We start from the raw sequence: 20931 nt of genomic DNA on the forward strand, positions 1-20931 counted from the left end.
GAAAAAAAGCCTGAAAAGGCAAAGCCTCAGAGGTGCATTGGCCTAAGTGGTTCACTGCTGTACTTTCAAAATAGAAGGAAGGAGGCTGTCTTTGTGGCTGTATCATCATTCCATAGATACATTATCTCCATAACGGTTAAAGACAAACTTTAGATGAATTAGTCCTGATAATGTTGGGGAAAATAAAAGAAGGTCAGGCTTTTGGGCACTGATTCTGTATCATCTACACAGTAACTATTCCCTGGTGTCTCTCTCTCTCTCTCTCTTTCACTCCCTCTCTACTCCAGTAACATAGTAGCCCAGGAAGGTTGCGTTTTCTGACATAAACACTGCAGATAAACAGAATTTCACTACTGTCTTATGGAGGAAACAGTTGAGAAGCCTTGTCAAAAGTCACTTGTTTCCCCTAACATAGTTGTTTTTTAAATCCAGATGGAAACCAATAGAAGTGATCCAAACTTTCCTTCTAAGAAATCAGTATTTTATTACTTGACTGCAACATCACTGTTAACAGTCTGATTCTTTAGCCACAACACACAGCAAGTAGATATGCGCAACAGTCTCATGTAGATTAAATGAACAAGAAACCACACATTTTGACTTTTTTATCCTAATGCCCCCTTTGCACAATTGGCAAAGTAAATTAAAAATCTCCCTGTGCACAGTCCCTTATCCTCAAAGGGCTGCCTCTTTTAATTCATGTATAGAACTGAACTAAATTTCAAAAGCTTTATTCACATGAAATCAACTATCGCATTTTTTTATGTGTTGCAATTTTATCCTAAATTGGTTTATAACCCACTCTCTGCTTTCCTAGTTCAGGAAACTGATTATATGAACAGTTCTAAAATAACACATGTGAAATGAATCAGGAATTGACACTAAATACTCATTGCACACAGTGTTACACAAGGACAGCTTAGGTTCTTACCAGAATTACAGCAATAGTTCTACTATTACCCATTGAGAAAGCATATTTTTTTCTATTTTATTTACATGAAAAAGAACTACTGAGTTCTTATTATTGAAAAATCAGGAATGGACAATATATGTTGCAACTGTTGTCACTGACAGAAGAAAGTAGGGAAATGCCAGGCTTTCAGAAATGAAGTACAACATGAGAAACATTTTAAGTCTGTCACCAAATACAGTTTATACAACAAACAAGAATTATTTGTAGTATTTGAGTGTTACTTAGCATTTTTAATGTAAAACTCTACACAACTGAGAATAGAAAAAAAGCCATCACAGATGTATTCATGACACAATTTTAAGAAGCCAGTATCCCAAAACAGCATGCTCACTTTCATACAAGTTACATGACTTTCCATCAGGATATTACCCAAGAATTCAAAATCTCTGCAAAAGAGACAGCATGTTAATACAGCAAATGTTAACTTATTTGATGCAATATTACAATAACTGTATAGTTTGAAGTACAATTTTAAAGTATCTGAAGCTTATTTTTAAATGTGGAATTATTTTTGTTGCCATATCTATAACAAAAACCAGCAAATTTAATCCTGAGCCGAATTCAGAGGTGCAACTTCATAATTCCTAAGCAGAGTTGCAAACACCCATAGTAAAATCAGCTGGTGTTTAGTATATGTGACTCAATAATTCTCAGGGCACATAAAGTTATGGGCTGAGGAAGCTGAATTTGGAGAGCACAGGAAAACTTTAGGAGCAGTGCTGGGATCAACTGTGTGACTGATTGATTTTAGTGTATGTTATTTAAGTCTTGTATTTATTTGAGGAACAAGACAACAGAAAAAGCTCCAGAAGCACTTCTCCTGAGCTTCAGGTGTTTTATGAGATGGATGTGGCCAAAGCACCATGCCATACTTGAAAATTTTGAGTTTTAATGTTATTTCAGAGCAGCACTCCACTTTTATAAGGCTGCAATGTGTTTTCATTTTACCTGTACTGAGAAAAAAAAAAAGGGATAACAGCAGGAAAGCAGCTATTCTAAGAAAGGGAGGCATAAAATGTCAACATAATGCAACAAAGAAGCAAATGAAAAAACTCTCCTTTTCCTTTATTAGAAATAAGGGAAACAGATTGTGCTCATCTTGCTTTAGGGCCAAGAGTCTCAGAGTATGGAATTCAGCCAGGCTCCAGCACACAGCTCACTATGGAGTTTTGCTGTGTAAAAAGTAAACCAGATGGGATATTTGCTTCCAACAAGATAATTTTAATGGAAATTGTTAGAAGTACTGTAAAAGAAAGCTGTACTTTTCAGCTTCATCTGCTATTTTATTGTGTATAATAAGGATAGGTAGAATGAAAAGTAGACTATGAAAACAAACCACAAAAATTTGAAAATTCAAAACATTAATCATTAACCAAGTTTTGAATTTATGTGCCTCAGAACACCAACTGCTTTCATAAAGCACACACCAGGCTTAAGCCAAATCTAAAACAGTAGCAGAGGTAGTGTGAATAAAATGTTCTAAAATTATGTAAAGCGAGTAAAAAAGAATCAACTTAAAGGTTAGCCTTTAGCTTCATACAGCTTGAAGAAAAAATATGAAGCAAGTCAATAGACCAATACAGCAGGGCCTTGTGAGACCTAACAGACTCAGTGTTTTTGTTCAGGATCATTAAGATAACATCTCCTGTTCTTAAAAGACACCATATTTTCCAGATGAGCTACAAAAAAAAAAAAAGAAAACCAAAAAAAAAGGTAGATGAGGTATAGTTCTACAGTTACAGACTTCTTGTACATCTAACTAATTATTTTTAAAGTACTGTACCCAATCTGTGCTAGAGCAAAATGAAAGAACTAGGTTTTTTGTTGTTGGGTTGTGGTTTTTTTTGTGGTTTGTGTTGTTGTTGCATCAATATCTTTGACTGTAGCCCTGAACTTTTTGTGGCAGTAAACAGCTTTTTTCAATACAAGCTACACCCATTTCATCACAGCAACAAATTCACTCTTAAAGAAAGATAACAGGCAATTAGGACAATATTTTGTAAACAAAGTAGCTTAGACACAAATGGGACCCATTACTGCTGAGAAATAGGGTCAGTCATATAGAGAGAGAAGCTCATGGTTGAATTATCCCTGCCGGTTTCTGTTTCTCCCGGCTGATTTATGACCGGAGATAGCTCAGGGACGCCACTTGTCCATTTCCCTACCGGCTGTTTAGGTGGCCTGGAAAGGCCCAGGGATGGCCTTGGACAGCCGACGCTTCAAAGGACGAGAAGAGACTTCTGATCTTGTCTCGGTCTCGGTGTTTATTAATTGTTTATCTAAAAGATTTTCTTTCAGCCCAACAGAGGTCTGCACAGCAAGCCAGCCATGGGCACACTCTGCAAGCCCCTGGGCGGTCACTTATCTTTATACCCGAAGTTACGTGTACAATATTTATCATTTTTCCCCAATACCTTCTACCCTTATTAACCGGTGCACCTCCAGCAATAACCAATCCCAAAGTGCCAACATCACCACAGAAGATGGAGGCCAAGAAGAAGAAGAACAGGACACGCCCCAATTCCTCCATCTTACTTCTTTATACCCCCCTGTACAGAAATCCTAAACCCTGTGTTTCACACTCTAATTAACTTATCCCTTCACCATTTACCCCAGTGAAATCCTCCCATCCTCATACAGGTGTCGTCTCCCGTGCAGGATCAAAGTCCAGCCACCAGACACTTCTGGCAACATTCCAGGACTCCCGAGCCCCCCAAGGGTGGTCTTGGCCACTCTGCACCTCCGTCCTGAGCTGCTGAGATCCCACAATCCCAATCCAGTTTGCCAAGTAATGGTACCTACCACTAAAATGGTAGTATATGTTTTGGTTTTTTTTTAATTTTCCTCTCAGACAAAGCACTGCTCTAAGCTCCCTTTTCTTCTTCAGGAACTGGTCTATGCCAGACTGAAGAAATTCTACTCAGGCTTTGACTTTGTCCTACCATCTTGCTTCAATCAGCCAGAAAGCAGATTGGAATGAAATTGATATGACTGGATAAAAGAAAATCAAATTTTTTCAACATTTAGTTTCAGTAATCTAATTATGAAGCTTTTAGTAATAGTGTAATTACTTTGAAGTTCTGAACATATGTTTCCACTGAGAGTATTCCACAGAGGACACTGTATCAGAAAAGGGAAAAAATGTAAACATAAATGCACCAAAAATATTTCAGCTCATCAAAAAAAATTAAAATTGAAAGGAGAACCATATGCCAGAGATGCAATATGATGTCCAATATGAACCACTTTTACTTCCATCATGAACGGTCCTTTAGTTTCATACCAATGAAGAAAATGGAAAATAATTTTTCCATGACATCAAAGCACACTACCAAAACACTACTTGATTGGCACATAGAAAAAAAATGAAAATACACATGTAAAATTATTATGAAAAAAAGCAGCTGAACACTATTCCTGGAACTTTGAGGGTCTAAATGTCTCTTCAGATGGAAAGGATGTCTTAGAGAAATAGCTTACACAATGGGCCTAAAAAAGCCCATTCATCTCAGTTTTTTGTGATTCTTATTCTTGTGAATTTAGCTAAATATCCTTAGCTCTATACACTGAAAGTTATTAAATCTGAAGTATTAGATCTGACACAAGACAGTTTTATTGGTTAAATTTAATTTTTTAAAAAAAGGAATCAGTGAACTAAGAGTAGAAATTCACCACTGAGCAAGACATTTAGAAATACTAAACAAAAGATATAGAAAACAGTAGCACAGACAAGACAACACTGAAAAAAACCAAAACAAACAACAAAAACAACAACAAAAAACCCACCAAACAAATAAAAGGAAGCATGGAAACTACATCACAATATAGAAAAGTTATACTTTTAACAAACCATTACTCACACTGATATCACAACAATGGTGAACAAAGCAGGAACATTTTTGTTACTGGAAAGACAACTTTGCTTCTTGTTTGTTTGGTTTTCACATATCACAAACAATTTACAATTGCAAATGAATTTGCTTCAGTGCCCTTCTATGTCATCAACAGCAAGCTTAGTGCACATGCCTACTTTTACACAATACACAAAACCCCACTCTCAGCAGATAAACTAAAGCAAAGGAGGATGTCCAACTCTTGTGGCAACAAATACATTGTTCATACCACTTTCACAAAAAACAGCACAACCAACAGCTTTTGATAGCAACTGCTCTCTAAAAAGTTCTACTTTTATTTTCTACACATTAATACACTTTAACCTTGCTGTCCTTTAAACTGCCATGTAATGACAAGCTCTTTTCTCAATGAGGATCTTCATTCATCCTTATCAGCTTCAAAAATTCTTAAACAATAAATCAACTTCTTAATGCCTTTCTTTTTTCTTTTCTTGCCCAAAAGGTCTAGGCTTAGAGCTTTGAGGTAAAAACAAACTGTGTCTCCAAATCATAAGGGAATGTTAAAAGAAGAATAAAATCCATGGAATAAAACAAAGCACACACAATATTTTTCTTTTTTTTCTCACCAGCAGATCTATACTATAGGGACAAATAATGTATAAAGAAAGAACTTTTGACATATTCCTAAAATAAACACACAATCCCATAGGTCAGATTTCCAAAATCAGGGTTAAAAAGGGAAGACATTAATAGCAAGGCACTTGTTGAAAATGTTCATTTGGTAACCACCTTCCTTTTCATAATTTCAACTTAGCTCAAACCAGCCAAGGATAGAAAATCAAGTCTTCCTCAACAATAAGAACAGGAATACAGTCAAGAGGTGCGGTAAAAACTGCAGGATCCAGACAATTTATTTTGGACGTGTTTAATGGGCAATGACCCATCATACTTTTTAGATCTGTGTATATCATTGTCCTTGTTTTCCCTCTTTCAAAGGTAAATGGAGAAGAAAATACTGATATATAATATTATAAATTCAGAGATGATCAAAGGTCATGAAAGCTTTTGAATAGTTTTAGAATCAGAGTTTTAAAATTTCCATCATTGAAATTGCTAGCATGAATAGAGGTGTTATATTCTGCAAACAGCTTCAAACAGTTTTGAAGTCCAAGAGCAAGCTTCTGACATTAAAAAACCCCAAACTACTTAGAAATAAAAAAAAACAAGAAAAGAGTTAGCAGAGTTAATTTCTCTGAAGCACATAACTTATGGGGCCACTGTTTTGGAAGGCATTGTGATATATGGAGAAGAAATTGCTGATGATTTTATGGCTTATCCATTATAGGCATGTAGCCACTGTAAAAAAGACACCACATAAAGCTACTATGAGTATTTAATGCATCATAATTGTGACAAGTTATTTATGCAATCTTTTGTCTGAATTAATGAGAAATCATTAATAAAACTGCCTTGTTCAAGAAAATACGCATATTTACCAGCACAAATACCAGCAACCACTGTACATTATTGCTCAAGGGCATGAAATAAAAGGCAGTTTCATGAATAAATCTTCATTTATTTCTACCCTTAAGATCGCTATCATCAAATTTAATATTTGAATGATAGCTGGAGAACTTAAATGATTCTTTGTCTCTTGTCATCTTAAGAGAATTTGTAATATCATGGCAAATATTTCAGTTATTTTCATATGCCTTAAAAAACAACTTCGATGCTACAATTTCTCCTGGGTCAAGCTTTAACAATACTAATGTAGACATGAACACGATGATTAAGAAAAGAGATGCAACAAAAGAGCTACTGCTTAAAAGCCAGTTTAGTACAATCAGGCAGGTTTCAGTCTGCTTCAAAAAGTGCACAATAATTCTTTCTCTACCTTGTCCAACCTCAAGAATAAAACAGACAAAAGAAAACTGATGCATTTTTCTACATCAGATAAACCTAATGGATTTTTTTACTTATTTTGTAAGGTCACCCATTGTTCCACTCCTTTAGCACTGATCAAAATACAGAAGAACTGTGAGGGGCCTGAACTACATTTGGAAACTGAAAACTTGTAAGAATATTATAGATTTTAAAGAACATATTAAAAATTAGTTACTTAATGATTAGAAGTCCTTATAAAGCACAAACATTTGCAAGATGCCCCACCCACAGTGTAGTTCAGAAAGAAGAAATTGGGTTGTGAAACAACTGACAATTATATAAGTAAAGCTTGCCAACAAACTATCTCCACAGTGGAGACAGATTGTAGTGGCTTTCTGTGAATTCTGGCTATATTGCTGCCCCTTTCTTACTTATTTTTTCTTCCTTTAATGGTAAACTTCATATATCACTGGTTGCATTTTGTGTTAGAAGTTGATTTTCAGTCCAACAATACTTATATACAGTACATAGCAACAACAAAAATGGATGGAAAATACTTAATTTATTTATTTTACATAAACCTGTCTGGCAAAGTAACAAACTTCCCAGTAATGATTTTATTCTTCCTTGGGCTTCTCCTACATAAAGCAACTTGGAAAACCTGCACCATTCTGGGTATTGTTTGCTCCTGTGGCCTGACCATTTATATATCTGAGAGTTCCATGATACAGGGTGTGGTAGCACAACTAACTTACTTCAGTAAATGGGGATACATGTGTTTCCAAATAAGAAAATTACTCTTGAGGCAGTGTTACAGCAACAGAATAAAATAATGTCCTTAGCTTTAAACACATTTACAAAAGACATTCTTTACATTGGCAACGACTCTTTTTTACAACAGCATTTGCTGTTACACTTTCCAAATTTTTTTTTCTCAATTTCCATATTTTGTTAGAAAAGGCCTTTTCCTAGTTGTTTCTCAAAATGAGTGTAATTTGAAACTCTTAACTTCATTCTCATCGCACAGATAGGCTGGACAAAAGCACTGTGCATTGGATACTTCATTTACACATTACATGCAAGTAAGCATGGGCAATAATTTAAAGAAACTGCCAGATCAATTTTCTGTAGAGCCCTATCTGAAAAATTCAAACCATTCCATCAGAATACCCTTAGCCCCTGCTTAGTTAGTCTCCAGTGTCTTGATATTATAATACTGTTATTTTGCCATCATTAAAAAAAAAAATTTAACCAAAAATACCAAACAAGCAAAAAGACACACCCCACTTTTCCTCCCCCTTATTAATTGTCTTCCAAAAAGAAACCCAAGCAAAAATTCTTCTCATCTCCCTTCACGGAAACAACAAAATCCAGAATACTTATGTATATCTAGCAAAATTCAGCTGTCTTTTGAAGATTTCCTACTTCAAATGATACTAACTTTATAACTATGTTATATATATATATATAACTATGTTATTACTATGTCAGCAAGTTGTTTACTAACTTACTAACAATAAGAAAACATTTTGTAGGAAAATAATCATTAAAATATAATCCAGTAAAACACAAACTGTGTCATGATGCAATTCTGTTCATGCAGTCCAATACAGTGACCCTAGGAGAAGGGAAAAAGGCTTGAAACAAACTGAGCAAAAGAGGTCATGTATTTGAAATGCAAGTAGCCTTTGATCTTTCAAGGTTTAGGTTTTGTTTAATCAAACTAACTATCAGCCAGATTGTTCCACATGCTCATGAACTACAACTTGAGCTATAACTCCAGTTATATATATATATATATATACTATAGTTATTATAGTCCAACTATCCATAGCATTAGAATACCAAAATGCCAACAGAAGAAAAAATACCCAAAATTGCAGCATGGGATCAAAATATCTAAGTAGAAAACTTCTAAACTATTTTTCCTTTGGTTGCTACATTAGTACCTTTATTATAATAGTGCCAAGTATATAAATATATTCAGGGAAATTCTGAAAGGGTTTATTCCTATTTTGCTTCCTCAAGGTTATTTTCATACCAATGAGAAATATTTATGTAGAAAGTAGATTACCAACATGCTGAAAAAGGGTGCAACACAGAGGAGCGATCGGTCATCCAGATAGCTCAAACTTTCACCCAGGCTCCCATTCTCCCTTAACTTGATTACTGCTGGATGAATCATATTTCACTGTCAAAGCCCTTTGCAACCTGTCGCTAGCACCACCTTCATCTCTCATTCACCACAGAAATGCTGAACTGCCACTGTTAACTATATAGTGCCTATCTTTTACATTTTTAAAACAGCTTAGGGCCTTCTCCTGGGATTTTTGCTTTTTGAGAGATATTTTCTGAAAAATTCCACAATGCTGTCCCGGGATCTTCCTTCAAAATCAGTTTTGCTTTTTTTTCCCCCCAGAACAGATGTTAAAGAATGTGACATTATTGCCAGGGCTGCTGACTAAGAAATAGATCAGCCAATCCAACTGCAGGTTGTCACTTCCATTCCACCAACACCAGTTTTCAGCTGATCCAATAATAAGCAAATAAATAAAATAAAGAATAAATTCTAAAAACCCACTTCAAACAAGTTTTCAAATCTATGAGGGCCCTTGGTAAGTAGAGCTATGACAAGCTATGTCACTTAACTAGCTCAGTCCAGATTCAAATTACTATTTAAGGAACCTGAATGTGCACAAGTCTATATGACCTGGTCTGTGAGAAATGAAGAGAAAGAAAGATAGAAAATAAAAAATCAATTAAAAGGATTATCATGCGTACAAGTATATTATGGCATTTACCTATGAGGACATAAGACACTTCTAGAGATATAAAAATGTGAAACATTTTGGAAAATATAGCGTGTGTTTCATAGAAAAATTCTTTTGAATACTCAGGTTAAAAAAATGGGCAGATGATTATCTCACCCTTGCCCTACTGCCCCCAATTTTTTGTTAGGGCATTCCCAGCTCGCAAATGTTTAGAGGAGAGTTTTCAGAAAGTCTCAAAGCAGGCTATTGGACTAGGTCTCCACGTCACATACTTTGAAGATAATTCTTTTGTTTTTGGGGGTGGGGGAGGGTGTCATGATTTTGGCTGGGATAGAGTTAATTTGACTTAGAAGTGAGTACAATACTGCATCTCGAATTTAGTATTAGAATAATGTTGGTAACACACTGATGTTTCAGTTGTTGCTAAATAGCGCTGAGCCCAAATCAAGGACTTTTCGGTTTTCCACACTCTGTCAGTGAGGACATGCATAGGAAGCTGGGAGAGTGTGGCCAGGAGACAGTGACTCAAACTGGCCACAGGGACATTCCACACCACAGATCATGCCCAGTAAATAAACTGGTGAGAGTTGGTCTGGAGGATGGGCTGGGCATTGGCCAGTGAGCAATTTTATTCTGCATCCCTTATTTCTCTTGGGTTTTATTCCTCTCTCTCCTCTTCATTACTATTATCATCATCATTAGCATTATCAGTATTTTTATTACTTTGTTTCAATTATTAAACTGTTCTTATTTTGCCCGCAATTCTCCTCCCCACCTGCTGCTGGGCAGAGGAGGAGGGGGTGAGCCAGCGGCTGTGTGCTACTCAGTTGCCAGCTGGGGTTAAATCAGGGCAGGTTCCAACTCATGTAAAGCTGAGTTTTTAAATTTGCAACTAATTGGTCTGTACATTTCATAATCAATATTCACAAACGTTTCCGTCTGCCACAGTGAAAATAAAATTATCATTCCTCAGTCATATAACATTTATATTCATGAGCAGTAAGTAAATATTTAGATTTCAGTGTGAAGCTAGAGGCATCAGCTCTGTAACCACATGGGCAGTCCCTTAGGTACACTCGAATTACTTTTCTGAAGCATTCAAAAACAAACACACGCTGCAGTTCTGCAAACACATGTATTTTATATAGTACAGCAGTACCTCAGATCAGCAAATGACATTGCAAAATAAAAACACTGGAATACTGACCCTCTGCGCTTTCCTTAAGCCAAGCCTTCAATTTAAAATGTTCTCTACTACATAAGAAAAGAGTAGCTCAAATGACAAAGTCCTCTAAGAAAAATCCCACAACTAGGAAGAGATCATTTGAATTAATATGCATACAGAGTGAAAATACTGGACAACTGTTTATAATCTTCTTTGTAGCTTTAGCAAAGGTGAAAGAACATTAGCTATACACATGCAATCATATACTGCTAGGAAAAAAATGAATGCCTGAAAGACCCAGAGCATTCCTGGAAACTTTTGAGATGTTCAATTTAAAATCAATAAATATTTTCACAACAAAAAGCAGTTTTCAACTTGAGTAGGCAGCAACTATGACACCAATACTTATGATGAAACAGGAGGCCTGAGGACAGCAAAGAATTGCTAAAATAATCGTGCATCCACTACATTTTATAGGTTTTACTTTAAATAATTCTCAAAACTGAGAAAGACAAAGCAAGATTAAATGTGTAACAGGAAGGTTACAAAACAGATCCCGTAGTTTTGAACTCTCCAGGTATGGATTAATCATTTAAGGAAGAGAAGAAAACCCAGTGCTGAAACAACCGAGTCACGCTTCGCACCAGCACTGGATGGGCACCGAAAGCAGCTCAAGGACCAAATGACGTGTCAAAAGTTTCTTCTTTTCCAGGTCGCCAGCAGTACCACGCCTGACTAATAACACGTATATACGCTGGCAAGGCCAAAAAAAGTTCGCATATCACACAAACCTTGCCGAGAAGCATTTACAACCGATATACTGATTAAGAAAAAAAAGCGATTTAAAAATAACCTCAGTCACAAGGCCTGGCCAGACTTTTTACCCCTCTCCTGCGGGGGTAAAACAGGAGGGCAGTGACCCCTCTGAGAACTTTGGCACCCGCGGGCCCTGCCCGGCCCCGCCGCGGCTTAACCAGCGGGCACAGACCGAGGGCAGCCCCAGCTCGCCCCCGCTCTGCCGAGGCACCGGGAGCGACGTGCAGGGACTGAGGGGACGCGAAGGGAGCCGAGCCAGCCCCGTCACCCCCACAGCTCCAGACAAGGCAGTAGAGGCGACAACAGCGACAGGAGTAGCAGAGCGGAGGCCGGAAGGGAAGGGGCGAGGAGGAAAGGGCGGACCCTTATCCGGGCTCGCCCCTCTCCCTGCCGCGCTCACTCACCGATCATGGCGGCGGCGGCGGCCGCGGCCAAGCGGAAGGAGAGCGGCGACGCGTGCGCGCACGTGCCGGCCGCGCCCGCCGCTCCAGCACTTCCCCTGCAGCCGCCCGGGGGGGTCGCGCGAATGTGGGCAGGGTGGGCCGGCCCTGAACGCGCATGCGCCTCAGCGAGGGAGGTGGAGGCGCACGCTGGGCTCTCTGGGTAGCGTAGTCCCTTGACAGCTCACACCCGCACCGGCTCTTCGCACGTCATCGCCTCACATTTCCCCCACTCACCGCTAATGACTTTCTCGTTAATTGCTGTCCGCCGCCCCGGTGTACGGTGCACCGGGGGTAGGTCCAGCTGTGCGGGACCGGGCGGTGCCGACGGGGTTATCTGTGATTCCCGTCCCGCTTCCCCGGCGGGTTGTTGACGCGTTGCCTGGCGACGGCGGCGTGGCCGGGGGACCGCGCGTGGCGGCAGGTGCCCAACGGAGCCCGAGAGGGACCCGCAGGGCCGGAGCCGCAGGGGAGGCAACGGCGGGCGGGCGGGCGGGCGGGCAGGGGCGAGGACTCCCCGGGGGACAAGGACATCAGGTGGTGATGAGGGGCTGGACACGGCGGAGGCGGGGGACGAGCTGGGGTGGTGATGCAGAACGGGACTTGGTGCAGGGGCGAGGGGCAGGCAGAGGGGGCCTGTGAGGGGCAGGGAAGACGGAGGACGGCTGTGTGAGGGGGTCGCTGGATGTGGAGTGGAGGGAGCGAGGCTGCACCTGCTGCTTGCCCTAACTCGCCGGGCACGGGGCGCTGATGTTCGCTTGTTTTTTCCAGTCCGTTATTTGCATCTGGTCCGTCGTGGGCGCCGGTGGGGAAATGGTAATGGAGGAGGGACGTCCGGGCCCCTCAAAACCCGCCGGTGACAGGCGGCCCCAGAAGCGGGAGAAGAAGGACAAGCAGCACGACAAGCAACAGCCCTGCGAGGGTTTCAGTATTAAAGCCATGATGAAAAACAGCGTGGTATGTTTGCTGCTAGCATAGAGGTGATAGTAATTAACTCAACTTGTCCAAGAGGCGTAGCAAGTTAGAGCTGTGGATAAAACATGTCAGGAAGGTGTGCAAGTTGCTAATACCTTATCTGGAGTTTGCTGGTTCCTGAAATTACCCTCAGGCTTTGCAGAAGTATTACTTCAAGGTAACTCTCTGTGCCTGTGAGAGTTGTGATGCTTTTGCTAAGCACTTTAATTTGGTGCCTCAAGTTTTTTTGGTTTTTTGGGGTTTTTTTTGGTATGGTTTTGTATTGGCAGTGCACAGCCTGTTAAACTGACAGCCTGTGGAATTGTGTGTGAGGCTTACTGCCTCCCACTTAACAAAATGCTGTCAAGTGGTAGTGCAGTATTTCTCAAAAGTTTTAGTACAGTGGCATAGTGTATGAAATTGATGTGAATGTCACATAGGATGGTCACATAGGAGATCTGGAAAATAGATTAGTAGATTTTTTTAAGCAAGCTTGAAAAATAATGAAAAGCTTCCACACTATCTAGGAGAATACTAAACAAACAAACATTAGTTCTCCAACTTGCAGTTCAAAGACAGAGAAATTGATCCAACAAGTAACAGTTACAATTTCTAATGAACTTGGAGGCTTGGGAGTTAAAATAGTAGTATAAAGGCCTTTCAAATCTCTTTATACTGTTTTATTTGTGTACCTTTATCAGAATTGAGGAGTTAAAAAGCTTCAACTAGTACAGAGTACAGATGTTCAACATGTGAGTGGATGAGGTAATATTACCATAGGTCTCTGCCTAAACTCCTGGATTGTGTTGTTCATTTGGACATAGTTCAAGGTGTTAGCAAAGGCTTGAGTCCTCAAGGGTTTTTTTAAATCTATAGAGTATTCTGACAGCTGTTATGAAATACATTATTTCCCTCTAATTTGCTGAAGTGGTCTTTCTCATGCAGTCTCTCTTATCTGCAGGATCATCCTCTTAAAAACCCAAACAAGCATGTCTTTAAAGAAATTTTGAATAAAGTGAAAGTTACATACTTTAAAAATTTTCTCCTAATTAGTAAAACTACAAGATATTTCACCTTACTTGGAAAACAACAAGGTGAACACAACCAAATAATCCCTTTGTTTTAAAGAAGATTGTTTGATTTGTTTGTTTTTATTCTAGCAATGCATGGAATGAACTGTAATACTTCAGCAACCTTTAGGATTAATTTTTAAAATATGTTTCCTGTTCTCTGAAAAAAATTCAAGTAATGGATATTTGGTTGTTTACACCTAGATATGTAAAAGACAATTTTGTCTAGAAAAATCAGCCATTTCAGTAGAGTTTGAGAAATACATATTTAATTTTAAAAAAGGAGCTGTGACTTGTGAAAATAACTAACTATGAGTTTAATCAGAATTCAGGTTTGCTTTTAAACATTTATAGAATATTAACTTTTATGGCTGCATTTCTAACTTCCTGAACATGAACAGACCATTAAATCATGTGATACTCCCATTAAGCAACTGCATACAGGTAAATCTGCTGCCTTTGCAGCTACTCACAGAATAACAGAAATTATTTTTTTTGGCATGGGCATCTGGAAATCATCTAACCCAACTTCCCACTTGAAGTGGCCCTGTCACCAGCACCCAGATCAGGTCAATGATGGTTTTTCGTAGCTAAACTGTGAAACCTCCCAACATCAGGGATTGCCTGACCTCTCTGAGCTACCTATTTCATTTCTGCCCTGCTTTTCTGCCCCCTTGCTTGCCCTCTCAGCCTTTCAGAGCTCAGGTTTACAGTGTTCTGACCTGCTGCACACGTTCTACTCATAACTGGGTTGGAAGCTCTGAAACTCTTAGTGGTCTTGGGAGATTCATAGTGCCAGGGCTATGTTTTGAAAAAGCTCCATCTGCAGTCAGGCAGCCACCAGAATATTTTCCAGTTGGTGTGCAAAAAAAGGAATCTCTCACTGCCTCGCTGTCTGTGCAGAAGTGGAACTTCCTTTTTACTTTTCCAACTACCTTTTAATTGGAGCTTTAGATTTATTAAGTACTCACTTGTCAGAGGTTGACATCTTTGATGAAGTTCTCATGGAAGGCTTGGGAGCTGACTGGAGGGTTGAAAGCACAGCAGGAATATCTGGTTACAACATGGTAATTCTTTTTGTTAACAGCATGATAAGGCACAGGGTTAAACGTGTTTGGCATCTCCAGGTCAAACAATGAGGTATTGGTTAATAGCCTTTGGTGCAAGCATGTAGTTAGTCTTAAACTCTTAGTGTAGAGTCTTAACAGATTACCATTATGCATATATGACTGTAAATATTGTAGTAAGTGTTCCAGAATTCTTTATGTTGCTTGGGCAAAGAGTGTTTTACTAAGCTGTTTTTCATGAATGTTTCTGAATAAAGTCAACTTTTGTAGTCAGTAGTAAGTGCAGAAATTAAGCAGATACAGTATTTAAAACTTTTCTCAGATCTCACTAAATCCAAAACTCACTTAGTGAAATGCAATGCTTAAATATTCACCTGAATAAAAATGTTCCTGAACGGAATAAAGGGTTTAAGTTATTCCAAAACTGTAAATTTATATAGCCATTTACTTTAAAAGCAAGGTTCAATTAAGGTCTTCTATAATAACAAGCTACATTTACATTTTAATTGTTTTGTCCTCCAGTGGAATCAAGCATGTTGTGTGCTCTTACTTCAGAGGTACTGCATGTAGAATTAGGAACACAATTAAAAATTAATGTATAGACTAGCCAGTAGAGAAGTGTCTGAATGTGAATGTGGACAGCAGGAAGATATCTCAGTTCACTTCTGATCCTCTCTAGATGATATTTTCCTATTTTCTGCAAAGAAAGAGAACAGAATAAAGTGTCCCACTTTTCTGTAATGCGCCAGTGGTAAAAGCACTTTTTCAAGGACAGAATTCATTTTAGTACTTAAAGGAAACAGTAGAAAGATAATTCCTATCTCCCAATTTTACAAGATTACTATTACATTCATGTGTTCCATGACATCAGTCAAAATTTGCCTTCACGAACAGGCCACAGGAATAGAATGAGAGCGTTTACTACATGGCCTTAGAAAGGAAGGGATGCTAAAAATTGTTGCCGGATTTCTAAAACCAAACCAGATATTCAGCCTTAGAGAGTCTTAGCTATGTATAGGGCACAGCTTTCATCTCCTAAAAAAAGCATAATTGCTCTTAAGCAGAAAAATCATTATTTGTATTGCAGCTCTGGATTTTCACTCTTCTGTTCTGCGTTTAGGAGTCTGCAGTTTGTATGTATGGGGATGAGTTCTCAATCTTTGTACTTTAAACACTTCTCTCAAGCCATTTTCAATAATGTGTGTTGTGAAGGGCTTTCTTACCCTTTACCATTTGATAGTAACTCATAGCAAAAGTTTCATTTTAGCCATGATGTGATTTGTTTATGTTCTGAGGTTTGTGATTTGTCATTATATTCATCCACACTGCATAACCAAGACTACTTTTGTTATTTACCTTGTAGCAATTGAAGTTTCTGATTTGATTTTGAGGCTATAGGAAAGAATAGGAGAAAGAAGTTGTATCTTTTGATTATAACAGCTAATTTGGAAAAAGCACTGTGTTTTGGGGCATATAGATGTCAAGTTAAAGGAGTGTTTTGGTAAATATATATTGAGAAGTAGTACATCTGTCTTGGAGGAACTTCTCCAGTTTAACAATAGCAATTGTGTACAATCTACAAGTACACTTCAGTGAACACTGTGAGACAATTTAAACTGTCAGTACTCTGGAAGGCAATCCTATCTTCTTCCTCTCTCAGGCTGTTTAGTGCTGCTGCCTGTTGTTGTGTCCTCATTTGTACAATGCTGAATGCTCAGAGAACTGATCCTGCTGAAAAAGCTCACAGTGTTGAACTGCTGTCTGTGGGATTGAGGCAAGCAAGGCTTCTGCTTTAACAAGGCTCATCTGTTTTGCCCTTCTCCCTGTCCTGACTGCATGCTTCTATCTCTCCTTTTGCACAGATATTGTTTTTTCTATATTTATAGAGTAAATTGGATCAGCTGTAACAGCCCTTAAAGAGTTAATTTATGCAATGAGAAGGGAAGCAGGAGAGTGTCAGCACAAGCTGTGTGTTGGGGAATGTACCCTCTTGGCAACACTGCAGTTTTAATTCATTTAAAACCAGTATGACACCAAGTTCTAGCAGGGTAATTCCACAAGCATTTACAGCAGCATAAATTTGCAGCACAATTGAAAGGTGCTGTTTTCATCCCTGAACATTTATTCTTTGTGTAATATGAACTTTCATATGGCTTTGCAGTGAACTGGACAGGGGCCCTGGTTAAACCTAGATTAAAAGCAACAATTTTTTTTTATCTTTAATAGCATTTTAATAGACTTGACATACACTTATGTGTGAGCTTATAACAGTATAAGCTCACAAAAGTTGTCACTGCTACAGCCCTGCCTGTGTCTGCTGCCTGTTTGTACCTTCTCGTTTGTGCCAGTACACAGTCATCCCTCTGGATTGATGAGGCACTTCAGTTTCATTAGGTTCAAACATGAAAAGCTCCAGCACAAGCAGGTTTTTATTTCCCCTCATAAGGTTAGATTCCTTTACAATTCCATGCTCATATTTACTGTAATGACCTCTTTGATAGTATAATGTAAAAGCAGAAAATACAGAAAAAATACGCATGCTTAACTCCATAATTTCCTCAGAAGGTTTCTATTTCATATTATGTTTTCAGCTATAACCTAGATGACTTAATTATACTGCTCTTATTTTAAAGTACCTTAAAGTCAGCACTTTATTTTTGTGAATGTGGTCAAAGGTTGGTATTGTTCATAGTTGCAGTGAGGATGAAAAGATCAGTTTCTTACCGAAATCATTAAGAAATCATGCTGCTTCGTTTATGAAAATTTGTTACACATTTGAATCTCTAGTAAATCTTCTCTTCTAATTCAGTCATGTGACTTATAATAGTTAATACGTAAGTTATCAGTTAGACTCTGTTTTGTGGTTTGATCGACAATTCTTGTCTTAAATCACTTCATGTGATTCATGATATTTTATGTGGAAAACGACCTTGGGAGGTTTTAAGTTTCACATTTAGAGAAGGTAAAAGTAAATTGGTTTTAAAACATTTTGGCAGTGCTTTTTCAAAACTCCTCTACTAAGTACTTTTTTATGAATTAATGAATAAAATATTCTAACTGGAAATTATTATGGAGACGTCAAATTCTGACAATTCTTGCATAGGAATTAAACTATTTTAAAGTTTGCAAACTCTTTACAGATTTCATACAAGTTAAAATCCTCCAGTGCTCTGAGTGTATGGCTATCTTCATCTGTTGTTTCTCTGAATGAAGACAGCATTTTTCAGTTTCAAAACTTTTTTACTGCAAATGTAGCAATTTTGAACAAATTATTAAACTATAGTTAATAAGAATAGTCTCCAAACATGATTTTAAGCTGTCAACTTGCTGTGTAGGGAATTATCTAAAGTCAGCATTTCCTGCGTGCAGCTGAGTATGCCTCTAGAGCCAGCCAATTGAAAATGTGAAAGAGATGAGTTAGACTGCATCTACCATATACCCTTCTCAGCACTGTGTCTCCAGAAGAGTTTCCAAAGAAATGGACATGCATGTGCATATTCTTTCTTTTAACTTGTTGTCTTCAATTTCATTCAAGAAAAAATCCTGTATTCTGTGTAGGCTTCAGCCTTTGTCGTAGTCTTCTCCCTGTTAGGTGACTGGGAATGCTCTAGAATGCTACTTGAAGTGATTTGAGTGAAGAACCATCAAGGCAGGGTTCTGGAGTTCATGTTGCAGGAGGAGAGGCTGAAGGGAAAAGTATTTCAGCCTGGAAAAGAGAATGCTACCAGAATATGTCATGGTATTGGGTCTTAACACACCTAGTGACCCAGTAGCTGTAAGAAAGCTGTCAGGAAGAAAATGCCAGTCTGTTCTCTCCAGTGATGGGAGGACAAGACGTGTTGAAGTTAGGTGTTCCTGATGGTGAAAAGGTTTTTCACAATGAGGATTGTCAAGCAGTGTGTCAGATTTCCCAGAGCTGTGCAGTCTTCTTGGAGATTTTCAAGACTCAAATGGAAAAAAGCCCTAAGCAACCTATTCTGAGATAACCATGCTTGGAGAAAGAGATTGAATTGGAGACTTCTTGGAGTAATTTTCCACCTGAATTTTCCCGCGATTCTACATCTTACATATTATGGTTGATTGTGGTAACTCCATGGCTTTGCTGCTGCTAAGGTCAGACAAATTAGTGATGACTAATTTACCTTCTATTTGGACAAGAGAAAAGGCATTTGAAGGTTTTTGTTTTAATAAATCTGCTGCTTTTCTCACTATGTGGAAGGGGTAATAAACACATCTCCCTTCTGTTCCTCAGAAAAACCTATAACACTCTATTGTTCCAGTTATAACAGTGAACTACATCATAAACTTCAGGCTGGCTTCCCAGATACACTTGAGCAAGCCTGCATCAGTGTTTGGGTAGCAGCAACACATGCTTATTAGATTATTTCAGCTACAGCTAATCCTTTTTATAGAGTCTGCTGCAAGTGTGCAGGGAAGGCTGCTGCCAAGCATGCAATGAATGCTTCAAGGAATTGGAGCAGCTGGCCATGTATGTAGCTGTCAGCTTCTGGATGCTGTCCCTTGTCTCACATTCTCCTCTTGTCACTGCTAAAACTTAAATAACACTAGAAGCTTTAAGTGGGTGAAGGAGGCAGGAGATGTAGCTCAGTGGCATGTGCATTAGGAAAAGGAGTGGGGAAACAGAAAACGATCTGAATGTGACTCCCTAAAGCAGGGACCTGGGTGATCACTAACAGAGTATGACTTTTCCTGTGGCTGTGTTCCCAAACTTTACAGGCAGAGTGTGCTGGAGTCTGTACCATGGAAATGAAATTTTTCCTTCTTTTTGTAACTGATACTTCAGGTAATATATATGCATAGTACATGTTTAACTGCAATTACCTGATAAGACTTTTAGGGGTCAGAAAGGTTTTACTTTTTTCACGAAGTTTTCCTAACTATTTTGAAATTAAAATTATTATGAAGTCAAACAAAATTGTAGCTAACTATACTACTGGTACATTGATTAAATTTCTAGATAGTGTCATAGACAAACTACTGTGAAAGACTGACTGGTTCCTCCTAGCAGATTCTTCTATATGCTTGACATCCATATAAGCAGTTTGGCATAGATTTTCATTTTTGTAGCATAGTTAAATAATTTTTGCTGGAAAATTTACTGAGCTCTGATGACTTCTTTTCTTCTGATAAAATACATGTCAGATAAGATAAAATTATAAATTCCTTCATGGGGTCACAATGTGCTGAAGGCTAAATTATGGAATCTTGCGTTTAATAGTTGCACTCTGATTCTGTAGATACATTACAAATATAATGTTTCTTATAGTTGAAATTTTTGGACTTTTATGAGTGTGAGTTGAGGGGATGCCTGCAAATAAGAGAATTGCTCCTGAGAGCAATTTAATTCGAGTCAGACTTTCTGTGAAATTTCTGTTGGGCCTCTTGCCTGAAAAAAACAAGATTCTGATGTGATAATAAAACCTGCCTTAATTATAATAGGATGATAAATATATAATTTAGCTTTTCATACATTTCTGACGGTCTCTTTTAATGTAAGAGTTTTCTTTTTAGAAAAATTACTGTTCACCCATCTTTCTGTAAGGGATGATGCCAAGGCCTTGATAGCAAGAGTAAATATTGATTTATTTTCAGTTTCATAATGTAAGTATGTCACTAACTTGACTAGGATCCAGACTAGCTTTGTTTGGTAGGGTTTGGTTGTTGGTTGTTGTGATTTTTTGTGTAATGAAAGACTTTTTAAGCAGATGTACACTACAGTAAGTACAAAAATTTTGCACAACATGACAAAGTTAAAACATGAAATACCTCATAGAAATATCTGAACAATGAAAACTCTTGGAGCAAGCATGGCATATTACTAACTTTTTTTGTAACCACCACCTGAAGGCAGAACACATCTTGAAAGTTGTTTGAGGCCTACTGTGTAGGGAGATTGAATATAAGAAAATAAAGATA

General features: G+C 38.3%; 2 protein-coding genes across 2 annotated transcripts in view; one reads left to right on the top strand and one right to left on the bottom strand.

Moving 5' to 3' along the window:
- The window catches only part of PRKN (parkin RBR E3 ubiquitin protein ligase), a 675844-nt gene extending 663821 nt beyond the window's left edge, over positions 1-12023 (bottom strand). Inside the window, 2 exon segments of the mRNA XM_059469512.1 lie at positions 11868-11924; positions 11927-12023. Of these exon segments, the coding sequence (XP_059325495.1) occupies positions 11868-11924; positions 11927-12023 (154 nt within the window).
- A 656-nt stretch (positions 12024-12679) lies between these two features.
- Positions 12680-20931, top strand: part of PACRG (parkin coregulated) — a 210668-nt gene continuing 202416 nt past the window's right edge. The window contains exon 1 of the mRNA XM_059469672.1: positions 12680-12860. Within this exon, the coding sequence (XP_059325655.1) occupies positions 12717-12860 (144 nt within the window). The 5' untranslated portion in view covers positions 12680-12716. The remainder of the gene's footprint in view (positions 12861-20931) is intronic.

Source organism: Ammospiza nelsoni, chromosome 3, assembly GCF_027579445.1.
Source record: "Ammospiza nelsoni isolate bAmmNel1 chromosome 3, bAmmNel1.pri, whole genome shotgun sequence".
Lineage (NCBI taxonomy): Eukaryota > Metazoa > Chordata > Aves > Passeriformes > Passerellidae > Ammospiza > Ammospiza nelsoni.